At 34.4% G+C, this 13,136-nt stretch overlaps 2 protein-coding genes across 4 annotated transcripts; one reads left to right on the forward strand and one right to left on the reverse strand.

Moving 5' to 3' along the window:
- Positions 1 to 525: 525 nt before the first annotated feature.
- Positions 526 to 2,759, forward strand: Dhpr (dihydropteridine reductase). The gene is made up of 5 exons (XM_011141254.3): positions 526 to 736; positions 1,798 to 1,881; positions 1,985 to 2,231; positions 2,315 to 2,507; positions 2,587 to 2,759. The coding sequence occupies exons 1-5, from the start codon at positions 647 to 649 to the stop codon at positions 2,684 to 2,686; spliced, it is 714 nt and encodes a 237-aa protein (XP_011139556.1). The 5' UTR covers positions 526 to 646; the 3' UTR covers positions 2,687 to 2,759.
- Positions 2,760 to 5,227: 2,468 nt separating this feature from the next.
- LOC105183261 (myosin heavy chain, skeletal muscle) lies at positions 5,228 to 12,163 on the reverse strand. 3 transcript variants are annotated; one of them, XM_019841445.2, is made up of 13 exons: positions 12,109 to 12,163; positions 11,597 to 12,009; positions 9,973 to 10,876; positions 9,665 to 9,753; positions 9,391 to 9,591; positions 9,275 to 9,310; positions 8,674 to 8,913; positions 8,401 to 8,570; positions 7,850 to 8,311; positions 7,386 to 7,708; positions 7,210 to 7,313; positions 5,750 to 7,015; positions 5,465 to 5,659 (listed from the first exon to the last, which is right to left on the reverse strand). In XM_019841445.2, the coding sequence occupies exons 2-13, from the start codon at positions 11,714 to 11,716 to the stop codon at positions 5,465 to 5,467; spliced, it is 4,110 nt and encodes a 1,369-aa protein (XP_019697004.1). In that variant the 5' UTR covers positions 11,717 to 12,009; positions 12,109 to 12,163. The 3 variants fall into 3 exon arrangements, with proteins under 3 accessions (XP_019697003.1, XP_011139554.1, XP_019697004.1); XM_019841444.2 differs by lacking the exon at positions 12,109 to 12,163 and having other exon boundaries at positions 5,228 to 5,659; positions 11,597 to 12,098; XM_011141252.3 differs by lacking the exons at positions 9,275 to 9,310; positions 12,109 to 12,163 and having other exon boundaries at positions 5,228 to 5,659; positions 11,597 to 12,097.
- Between the last annotated feature and the right edge of the window lie 973 nt (positions 12,164 to 13,136).

The following is a 13,136-nucleotide window of genomic DNA, read 5'->3' on the forward strand; positions in this document are numbered from 1 at the left end:
ATTAGTAAAAGCTAACAAGACATAATAATATGAAGAAATAGAATTTTCATGATAAAATGGAAAATAAACAGCTTTGGTGTTAGATATCGTTAACAATGCGATGATTGATATTTCAATGAAATGTGTTCTCGACTTTTATTAAAAACACATGTGTGTTGTGTAATCTCAAATATATTTACTTTATTATTCACTTGATTGGCCAGTGGTCGAGTAAAGTATGAACAACTATTGTCTCACATTCTAACACGATTAGTGAAGTTCTTTTATTATTACGTCCGTTCGTTTGTGAAAAACTTCTGAATTAGTACACACTAATGCAATAAGTTGAAGTGAAAGAAAATATACATATTTCGCTCTAACTTATTGTACTAGTTCAGAAGTTCTGCGAAAACGAACAGACTTATTATTAGACATGATTTCAAATACTTTCGATTTAGATGAAGTATGCTCCATCTAGTGGCAGTTTCAATGTAATAAAATAATCGGACAGCAATCTATAAATACATATAGTTCATGACAAGATCTGGCAATCTAGCATTCCTTTCACGAAATTTTCCGAAAGCTGCTCCGTACGCACTCGTATCGTTCCGTCGACGGTCGCGAAATTCCGGATCAGATCTTACAAAATTATATCACTTATTGAACAATGGCCACAGTACACGGACGTGTGATTGTATATGGGGGTAAGGGTGCCCTTGGCTCAGTTTGTATATCTCAATTTAAATTGCAAAATTGGGTGAGTAACAGAACTCGTGAGTGTGTCATTATCCTTATATTTAATACAGTACTATTAATCACTCGGTCTTTATCGACCTACAGCTCTTATCAATATATTGCATAAAACTCGATTATAAAATTTCCACTTTATGTTACTCAGTATTTCAAGATATTTCATTAAATAGCTGTATTTGTGTGTATGATACGTGTGCGCACATACATGCATCATACATACATTGTGTGTATACGCGCTTATGTGCGCACGCATGGTGTGGAGTGTGAGTGTGTGATACGCAAGAATGAAAATAATATCACACAGATAATATAGAGTAAAATATTATTAAATAATTCATGTTAAACAATATAAGATACAAAAGTATTATTAACTATTTTTATTAATAATTTGTCTGACTTTGTTATATTGTATGATTAGCATTTATTTTTTTAATTATACCGTTATTAATCCTTAATATAAATTTACTAAATATTTATATTCATTTTAAATAATAGTACTTATATATTGGAGCAATTATTGGCTTAAAATAAGATATATTGAAAATAAGTACTTTTATGTAAGAGATTATTTCTCTCTTGGATAAGTAGGTAATATGAAAGACATTGCATAAAATTACAAACCAAGGTTGCTACTAGTAGTCAAGCAAGACTTTCACATAAATGTTTTTCAGATATACTATACTATAGATATACTATATATAGATACTATGATATATCTATACTGAACACATATTTTAAATCAATTTTGCTTTTTATAGACCAAAGTCTAAATATTCATCATGTATTTATTTTATATCCTTTATGATAAAAAAATTTGTACAAGTAAATACTTGTCAATGTATCATTGAATTAAATTGTAAATTATAATATTTTTGAGTTTTATTAACATACACATGCACATACACACACACATACATACACATATACACATATATACATACACATACACATATATAATGACATTAATAATTGTAAAGAAAAGGATAAATTTGCTTATGATATGCTATATTAGCAATATTTCTTAATATTTTAGTAATATACATCATTTAGTCTTATGATTTTTAGTGGGTTGGTTCTATTGATATGAAGCCAAATGAACAAGCTGATATGAATATGATTGTAAATCCTGAGTATGATTGGCAAAAGCAGGTAATTCTTTTTTCTATTTAGGAGATTCTTATGAGAATATAAATATGAGAGATAAAGAGAAAATATACAGAAAAATATTTATTGTCATATTCTTATCATATAGCAAACAGATATTCTAACTCAAGTTAGAGATACATTGAAGGATGAGAAAATTGATGGCATTATTTGTGTTGCTGGAGGATGGGCTGGTGGCAATGCAGCAAATAAAGATTTTGTGAAAAACAGCGATTTAATGTGGAAACAGAGCGTTTGGAGTTCTGTTATAGCTGCAACCATTGCAGCTGAATACTTGAAAGAAGGAGGATTTCTTTCATTAACTGGTGCTAAACCAGCATTAGAAGGAACACCAGGTCTCTTGTCAAATAGAAGATGCAGTATTATGTATTATATTATCTTATTCACATTTACTAAAATATTAGTTTTATTTGATTAGGTATGATTGGTTATGGTATGGCAAAGGCAGCGGTTCATCAACTGACAAAGTCTTTGGTAGATAAAGGAAGCGGTCTTCCTGCTAATAGTTTGGTAACTTGTATACTACCTGTTACTCTGGATACACCCATGAACAGAAAGTGGATGCCCAAAGCCGATACAAGTACATGGACTCCGCTCGAATTTGTGTCAAAGTAAAACGAATATTTCTATACTAGATTAATACATATATCTCCATATAATAGTACTTAAATTAATAAATTGTGCCTACAGTCTATTCTGGAAATGGTCCCAAAATCAAGATCGGCCTGCCAATGGTTCTCTTCTGCAACTCATTACAAAAGATAATAAGACGGAACTGATTCAAGCTTAAACGTATTAAATATGAATGAAAATCGTGGGAACAATAATCTTTGAGCATTTATGACAATACAATATATAATATATATTCTTTGTTTAACATTGTTATATTGTCCAATTTTAGCATTTATTTAAAAAATTTTAAATACTATTAATCTCTTATGTAAATTGATCAAAGATTATATTTTTTTAAGTAATAATATTTTTATATTGATAAATATATTATCACAAGCATCTATTTATTATTATTATTTTTATTGTTTTATTATAGTTTATTATTATGTAATAGTAATATTTAAGTACTTTTTTTTTTGGTCACGCAGGGGAAATCCATCATGGATACCCCCGACCCTTGGGGGGGTCGGGGGTTATGTCGGACTCTTACCGACTAAAACCCCTGCGGGGTACCTACCGCTCGGACCGAAATGGGGGGAGTCAGGGGAACTACGCCTGCATTCCCTCCCCGACACCCTGAATATTTAAGTACTCACCAAAACTGTTATGCTATCGCACATTTTTCCTCGTGTTAAATACTTTTTAGAAAAAGTATCTCGCGTACATGCGCGGAAAAAAGCGTGCTGCAACATTATGCTCCGTGATATCTCTTCGTATTTTATTTTACTGTGTTTCCACCATATTCTTAACAGAATGTCTCGAATGATAGATGAGACTAATTCTGTATCAGTTATGTGATGTCGATATTACGTTCGTTTCCTCCCGCTCATTCCCGCATGTCAGGCTATATTTTACAATTTCAAAGATAATATTTTGAGAATTGTCTTAATTTATAAAAATAATTAATATCTTAAATAATATATATGAAATGTGGAAAATTATATTAGACTTCCTGTATACACTCCGAAAGATTGTCCTAAGTATTAAAACAAATATATCGAATATATTTCCTTGAAAAATATAGTGTATTTGTGTATTAATGTATTTTATAAAAATTTTATTTTATTTTATAAAAATTTTATTTAATTATAAAATTTTAATTTTATAAAAATTTTAAAAAATTTTAATTTTATAAAATTGAGTGTATGTATACTAAAATCTATTTTATCTTTTTAAGGTGCAGTTGCACGGTTTAGTTTGTAGCTATCATGGTTACGAATATAATTTTTGTAGTGGTTATCTTTAAGTAGTTATTTTAAGGTGCAGTTGACTTAATTTATAGTTGTCATGTATTTATGAATATAATTTTTAATGCACTCACAAATTTTTCCTTCTTATAACACACGCGCACATGCAGAGACGTTAAAAGCACTTAGAGCTATATTATTACTTCATCTTTCATTGGAAACAACATTTCGGCAGAGACATAAAATTCTTTATTACAAAAAATAAATTAGTTCACTCTACATACAAAAATACATAACTAATTAATATTAATAATACTTTCTATATCCAGCGATACTGGTAAATTAATAATTACTTATTTAAACGGACGACACGCGCGATGTGTCAATATATATGTCGAATATTCTTACCAAGATTTTAAATAGAGATATACAGAGACATATTTAATTTATATTATACTTCGCGACTTATACGTCGATACCGGTAAGTTTCGTATATAATTGGCGATTGCACACAATTGCGTAACAAATAAGCAAAATATAGGTTGAGAGACGACCCATGAACTATAATATCCTGTTCCGTTCGATTAGAGATGCTTCACATCAAATCTTCTACATATATATAATATAAATGAAGAGATGATACCGAACACTTTACGATACTTCAAGCGCCCGAGAGAGCAATGATTACAAATATTTAAATATATACACTTATAAGTCATTAAGATTAAGTATAACGCAGATCTTCATTCTAATTCAGTCCTGCTGTTTAACATACTAAAAATCTTTAATACAATTTGAAGATTTTGCCTAGCTCTAAGAAAATTTGTATATATTCATAGAGCAAGTTTTTATGTTGTTGCATTTTGTACAATCTTGATATAAAGATTTCCTTAACGTGACGTATGTATAAAATGTAAATACTCAAAGGGATAAATTTTGATAGCAATGACATGTCAAAATAGTATTTTCGTTAATGTACAGGGACGAGGATTCATTTCTCTTAAAGTCTATGTTTTAAGATTCTCTCTACTCTTACTTTATGAGCAAAGAAAGAGTGAAAGACCCAATAGAGATCCAGTCTTGCATTATCGTATTGTGTCGTAATGCACGGTAGAAATACGTGACTAAAGCTTTCTCCTTTTGTTCATGAGTTTATACGTGTATATCTTTTCGCTTTATATAAAATACAGACTAATTACAGAGTAATCGTTATAAACTTACGATGTAACATTATAGCGGTTTCTTCCTATTTTTCTTTTTTACAGCATTAATTGCATTCATCTCCGTTAATAATAATGTATAAATCTTACTATCTATTTAATACGCTCGGATGATGATTAACCAGATAATTGTACTTTAAATGTTCAGCTCTAGAACTACATTAGTATTCCGCTTCTTCGACGAAGGATGAAGCCGGTGAACGCGGTAATAATAATTCTATCGATATAATATAAATTTCGTTTGTGTGTGTGTGTGTGTGTGTGTGTGTGTGTGCGCGCGCGCGCGCGTGTGTGTTGGTCCCTATCGTAAAATCTCCGCTACAATAGTGTTGTACAATGTAGTGCTTTTTTTTAATTAAGGGCTTTTTTTAATTAATTTTTTTAATTAAAAAATACCTAGCCTCTCTGTAATTATATTTTAATCGTTTCTAAATGCCAAATAGAAGCTATATTGCATACTGAGAGAATACTTAATACGTACTTTAACATTTATTTTTGTACTAGTGTAAGTCGCATTTGTTCCATTTTTTCTGTATACTGACACTCAAGTTCTTTAACTTTCGCGACGTATCGTTCCTCCTGCGCCTGACATTTTTGTTGTACTTGATACATGGCCTTTTTGTATCCATCCTCGATACGTTTGCATTCATTCGACAAAAATTCCTTCTTCTGCTTCGCGTAATTCTGAAATTGTAAGAATTGTAACAATCACACAACATATGTTTCCTAAGAGGTTGACTGGACGCCAAAATACCGGTTTTCTCGCATGCTTACCTTATAATTATACGCAGTTTTCTTCGCTACTTCATACTTATGTTTCCATAGATCTACATCACTCTTCATATCTTTCTCTTTATCTTTTAGCGTTTTAATTTCATTGTCTAATTTTTCCTCCTTAGATTTCAAATTTTGTATCTCCTGACTCATCTCTGCTTCCTTAGCTTTAATTTCCTTGATTTCATCGACCCATCTGGTTATCATTTGAGCCATCATGTTCTTTTCTTCTTCAACTTCATTCTCCTTTCGTTTTAAATCTTCTTTCAGACTCTCGATCTGTAGCTGGCGCGTCTGCAGCTCGCGTTTGCGGATCTCCAGTTCGTTTTTTATAATTTGATTTACTTCACTAATCTTGCCGATTGTCATCTTTTTCTCTATCAAACCCTTCCGCAAAGTATCCGCCTCTTGATTCTTCTCGTTATATTTCGTCTGCCATTCTAGTACGACAGTTTTGTACTTTTGTTCCAATTCCTTTCTCTTCTCGAGATGCTGGTCTCCGATCTCTCTCAGCTCTTTTACTACTTTTTGTTCCATTTCTTCTCGCACTTCCTTTGTCATGGTCTCTTTCATCTTTTGAAAGTCCGTGCTATCGGTTGCGCTACGAGGTGACATATTCAACTCATCGGATACTTTGATTTTTTCGAAATCCTTTAGCCTGTTCAGTTTCTCGTTCTTGTCATATAAATCCTGCTCAAGTTGTTGTATCCTCTGTTCCAGTGCCGATTCATTTATACGCCTCTCCTTCGAATTACTCAGCCTGGAGAATTGTGCGACTAAATCCTTGTAATGAGAGAGCTCCTTCTCTAATTCGTTCTTTGAATTCACCGAGATGTCACCGCTCTTTTGTATCCTACCCTCTAGGCTGCTGATTTCCTTTCTCGTGGTGGACAATTCTGTTTCCAGTTCGGTGATCTTCTCTCTACAAGTGTTTTTCTCGTCTAGCAGATTGTCGCAACGACTCTTCAGCGTTTCGTTCTCCATTTGAAGTCGTGCAATCTTCAACTTCACGTCATCTGAGTCTTCCAACTTTGCAGTGCGTTTCAGATTCGATAATTCCAGATCCTGTTTAGAGATTTTAGCTGAAAGATCGTTCCTCTCACTGACGGAATTCTCATATTTTTTCTTCCACGACTCTTGCAAAATTTCTACCTGCGCTATCTTCAATTTAGCATTATCCAATTCGTTTTGATATTCGGATAATTTTTTTTGCTCCTGCATATTGATTTGAAGTTTCTCCTCCAAACGTTTGCAATCTTCTTGCAGCTACAATAAAGTAAAATATTTTTCGAAATGTCATACACACAAAAGTGGAACTATGGTGTGTGTGTGTGTGTGTGTGTGTGTGTGTGTGTAAAAGTAAAACCTAAATTAGAAATTTAAAATATCACAAATATTATCAACAACTTCTGATAAAACTTTTGTATTTGTAAGATGTATTTGTAAGAATTTGTTTATACTTGATTGATTTTCTCCAGGTGTTCAGAACAATGGTCTAGCGGATGAAATTTTATTTCTTGATTCGAGTGTGCATTTCTTAGTTCACTTAACGCCTCTTCTTTCGCTTAAAATAGAGATTTAATGAAATTATTTTCTATGCAAGACATATTTCTGTTTCATACGATTCAATATTTACCTCTCTCTATTTCGGAATGTATTTTTCTCGTGTGATCCTCCTTCTTTCTTTTTTCATAAGCTAGATCTTTTTCCAGCTCAATTATTTTACTTTTAAGAGATTCGCATTCCTTGGTTAATTTGTTACACAGTTTAACTTGCGTTTGCAGTTCGCCCTCCAATTTCTCTACATTCATTTGATACGATTCTATCGTAGTGTATTTACTTTTCAATGCTTTGATCTCGTTCTTGTGCTCATTTACTAACTGCTCCTTTGTTCCGCAAACGTCTATGTACAATGTTTTTACATGGTCTAATTCCTTTTCCTTTTGTTCTAACTGTACACTAAGAATAAAAGCTTTATTTTTACATAACGACCTTATATGGGCGCGTACTCCTATATACTAAAATTCTTATTGCAATTTCTAATAATTTATGGAAAGGATTAAAAGTTTAAGATTTATATATAAAATAGTAAATACTTACGATAATTGTACTATCTCCATTTGCGCATCTTGCTTTATTCTCTCTACGGTTTTAGCATGTATCTCCAAGTATTCTTTATTATACTCATCAACAGTTTCCTTCTCTTGTTGCTCCATAGTCTCTTGATGCAACTTTTTAAGTTTCTCTTGATTAACAGCTAAAGCTTCCTCCAATCTTTGTTCTACACTAATTTTCTCATCGTGTAGTAATTCATACTTTTTCTTTACATCGTTCAAGTGATCAGACAATTTTTGTATTTGAGCATTCGCTTTTACAGCCTGGTCCGTCAATACAGACTTCAGTTCTTGCTCTAATTCATTAACTCGTTTGGCGTACCGCGCCGCTTCCTGGCGACACGAATCGGCCACTGTCGTGACTTTATTTAGCTCTTTCTCTCGTTGAGACAAAGTGTTTTCCAGACGATTTATCTCTTTTCTCTTTAAAACTTGGTTAGCTACACACCTGCAGAGACATACATGTAACATAGCTTATATCAGCAATAAGTGGAGGATATTAATGCGATATTTAATATATTTCATACGGTAATTTACCTTTGTAATTCACCTCGCAATTTATTCGTGATGTCGTCAGCGGGTTTTGATTTTGATTTATTATGATCACCTAATTTCATCTGCCTAATCGAGTCAGATTCGTCTTCTAAAGTTGTAGCGAGCAACGAATCGCATTGCGCCACATCGTTCTTAGCCACCTCCAGTTTGTTCTGCAATTTTGTAGCAGGGATCTTGCTTATGAATCAATTTCTTGTGCAAATGATATATATTGCCTATAAAACATAAAATTAGTAGTAAAATCTTTCCAACTACCTGTAACTCATGTACGTTCTTGTGCAGTTCTTCTTTTTCCTGGCTTAACATTTTCACCTGCGCTTGTAATTGCATCACTTGCTGAATACTGTTTGTGGCCATGAGACTGCGGCATTGAGCCTGACTTTTCTCCAATGCTTGTGTCAATCGATTCATGGTGTCACCTTTTTCCACCATAAGAGTCTCGTGCGCTCTTCGTACATCATCTAATTTATACTCAAGGGCGACATATGACGTTTCCTGTTGTATACGTATAAGTTGAACGATACACAGGAATAAAATCCACAAATTGCATATTAAATATGCAAAGCGATATTTATCAAATGACTAAGTTTACAATTTTATTATATCGTATATCTTTTGAGTGCATATGCGTATTACGGGAGAGTTACATACATGCACGCGCGCACGTGTGTGTGTGTGTGTGTGTGTGTGTGTGTGTGTGTGTGTGTGTGTGTGTGTGTGTGTGGTGTGCGCGCGCGCGCGCGTGCATGTGCAAGCGGAAAATTATTTATATTTATATAAAAGGATATATTGTATAAAAAGCTATCGTAAATATGATTTGACAAAGAAATGCAAAGAAAAACCGATAGAGACTTGCCCAAATACTATCGTTGCTGGTATCCATATTATGCAGCTATGACAAACATAATTTTAGAGAAAATATGTGTGTAAAATATTACACACGACTGAAACGAAATATTGTTTCAACAATACCTTGGCGTTTAACTTGTCCGTAAGAACGTCTATTTGCGTCTGCATATTTCTCATTTCAACCGCGTGCTTTTCTTGGGCTTGTTTCAAAAACTTCTCATGCATCTTGTCATTCGTCTGCAACGCCTGTGATCTTTCCAGTATAGAAATTTTCTGTTGCAGATCCATAACGGAACTCCTCGCGATATTCAATTCTTCTGTCACCTGTAAAAACGATGTTGATGAACGCCAGAATATCGGACGTCAATCGGAATAAGACACAACAATGTTATTTTACATTTTGATTCGTCTTCTCCAAGACTGCGTTCCTTTCTTTCAGAGATTCCATTTGTATTTGCAGATCAGCTATGTCAGCCTTGGCATCAACTAAAATATTATGACTATAAATCTCTAAGATGTTCTATCATCGATTTCATAATAGATTTTGGTGCCGCGCGCGCGCGTCGTATTAACTCTCTGTGATTACTTCAACTTTATATTAAACGGGCAAAGCAATTAAGACTACTTTGATGACTCAACAATATCTGATTTATTAATATCGATATTTTTATATATTTTTAAATAAATTTTCTTCTTAATCCTTACCGAGCACTTGTTGCGCTTCATTCTTGGAGATGTTTGTTCTGTTGATCTCTGTTTGTAATAGCATCAATTTTCTGTCCAGCTGATTTTTCTCATCCTCTTTTTCCATCTGCAACTGCTGTAGCTCCTCCTTCAAGCGTTCAATCTCTCTCATCCTGATCATGTACATTACTTCCAATTGCTCTTTACTGTTGTATTCAGCAGTTTTGTACGCTATATTGTCGTCCATTGGCCTGCCGTTCGGGCTAGTCTTATAGCAGTGATTCATATGATCTGAGGTAGCATTGTCGCCTCCTCCGAACTCGTGAGTTTGTTTGTTTTGTACATTATTCTGATATCTATCCACGAAACCGTTGTTCGAATATTTCTTCGGATGTGTATTATAGTGACTTGATGGTGTTTCATAGTTGTAGGGGTAATTTTCGCTGAATGTGCATTCTTCAACCTGCTTATGATACATCTTGTGAGTATACTCAGTACTCGAGGGTTTTGTCAATTCGTACGGCGATTCTAACATAGTATTGTTGTCATTTAATCTATGATTAACAAACGGAGTCTCTGCTTGTCTATATAAGCCAAATTCAGATGTTATATCAGTTTGTATCATTCCCCCGGCATCACCACTACTACCAACACCTGCGTCAGAATCTGCATCTGACCTGTGATTTGTTATCACATTAAGATCATAATTATTTAGATTTTCCACGCTATTATAAACACCAAAATCATTCTGCGATTGTGCTACCGCCTGATTTTTGGCAGGTGTAACCAATTGCAGGCTACAGCTGATCATTGCATTGGTACAATCAGTATCTTTGACACTGTCCTGATAGTAATTACTATCGGTAAAACTGGCATCATTATCATTCTCCAGATCAGCAAATACATTTTCCATGCGATTTTGGATCTATAGAAACAATAACAACACATGCATCATTGTAGGAATATTCTGCATACTTTCAAAATATTTCTTCTTATTACAAAATACGTGCTATATAAAAGTTCTCTACAAAGAAATTATATACTTTACTATAAATTTAATACATTATTTTGTCATTGCAGGAAATATTAACATATTGCAATTCTCAGTATGTTTTTTGTAGGAGATTCTTATAATTTTTTCATGCATATATATGTATGTGTATATATATATATGTATATATCTCATATATATTTTTATTTATTACAGACAACTTGATGTGATAACACATTGCCTAGAAAAGAAATTCTACACAGTGGACTTTGCAGATTATTTTTCCAGTGTAGAAAACGTATCATATATATCATAAAATGTGTTTAAACAGCAAAATCCTATGCAGTGGACCTTATAAATTCTTTATCCACCTATATTGCAGATTGTAATTAACACGCGCGCGCGCGACACACACGCATACACACACACACACACACACACACAATTTATATATATATATATATATATAGAGAGAGGGAGGAGGGGGGAGTATTTGTAAAATTTCTGCGCGGCAAAATCCTATAACCTGTAGTAGGGTTACACAAAACCCTTTCGTTTGTCTATTGCATGTCACAGTTCGACACGCGAGATGTACCGGGAGATTCTTTCACGCAAATAAAATGCGGGTGTCTCGCAGACATAATTATGACGTACCTCCTTCTCACGCCGTTTGATATCCTCCTGCTCCTCATCCTCTTCGCGATCCTGTGTCGCTCCGTTCAGCTGTATATTGTCCGAGCCTTGGAACAGGCTCAGCCCCGGGCCCGCCTCCATGCCCTGTGCTTCGTGCACTAATTCACGAATGGACAGTCATACGACTGAATGCGTCTGTGCGCAGCATATTTTTGTTTATAACACCATAACCTAGACGCAACAAGTGGGTCACGGTGTTGTATACGACGTACGCCGCGCGCGACTTCGCGGGCTATCGCGTCGAGGCGTGCGCGACGACGAGCACGAGAGGAATGCGCGGTGACGTGCACATCCCTCAATGAGCAATCGGATGCGAATTAATGACGAGTGGATACTATTGCTGCTGCTGTTGCTGCTGGTTGCTGCTACTGCGTCTGTACACACACAATTATTCACGCTTTTACATCACCGTGTACCGTACAAATACTCACGCATTGCATTTGTAAACAATCTCTTGATGAAACGAACAGTACCGTAGGAAATCCACACACGGAAGTGGCCTACCACGACCATCGCTTGTTCTCCATTGGTCACTTGTTGACGAATATCGCTAGTTATCATTCGAGCACCACTTTCCATCATAAATCGCATGCTAGAAATGGGCGATGTTGAGGAAAGTATAATTGGCTTTCAAAAAATCAATTAAAAGATATATAAATTTTTTGTAATCAAGAAAATATGGAATTCATCCATAACAATTAATTAATTTGAAACTTATTATTAGTTTATCTGTCAGTGGTAAGTGGTGAACGACCTCTGGCGTCTTTTCTCTCAATGTGATTTACGTGTTTATGAAGATCAGCTAAATTATCTGATATTATCATGGACATAAGAATATACAGGATGTCTCATAACTAATGTTGCAGAGCTAGTAGAGACTTAGGCCGATATTCATAGTTAGGTCTTATATTTAAGACCGTTTTAAGTTCACTTTCAGATACTCCATAGTCAATAAAATGATTTGTACAGCACCTGAAGATAAACTTAAGACAGTCTTAAATATAAGATCTGACTATGAATACTGGCCATGGAGCAGGTTAAGACAAATATCCATAAAGCGGGAAGCACACACTCTTATAAAGGCGTAATGCACAACGCATAAGGAAATAAACTAATCAGAATTCTCATTTCTATTGCCACGCTTGAAATGAAAGACTCTGATTGGTCCATTTCCTTATGTGTTGTGCATTATGCCTTTATGTAAAGCCCCGTCTATAACTCGCAGAACGCAGGTCGCACACGCAGACGCAATATGACGTATCAGCGCACGCAAGGCATACGCAGTCGTACTTGCGCTTTGCGTCACGAGTTGGTTCAATTTTAACTTTCTGCGATTACGTTGTTCCTGCGGTTGCGTCTTGATTGCGTTAACCAATCATAGCTAATATATTTCGGAGAATGTGAAGTTATTGTCATCGACCGAATTGTCAAAAAAACAAGCCGGACTTATTTTGTGGTTTGTTTTTTGTATAAATTCGCGTATTATATTGAAATTATGGAC

The sequence above is a fragment of the Harpegnathos saltator genome, unplaced genomic scaffold (genome assembly GCF_003227715.2).
Source record: "Harpegnathos saltator strain DR-91 unplaced genomic scaffold, Hsal_v8.6 scaffold780, whole genome shotgun sequence".
In the NCBI taxonomy this organism is placed as follows: domain Eukaryota; kingdom Metazoa; phylum Arthropoda; class Insecta; order Hymenoptera; family Formicidae; genus Harpegnathos; species Harpegnathos saltator.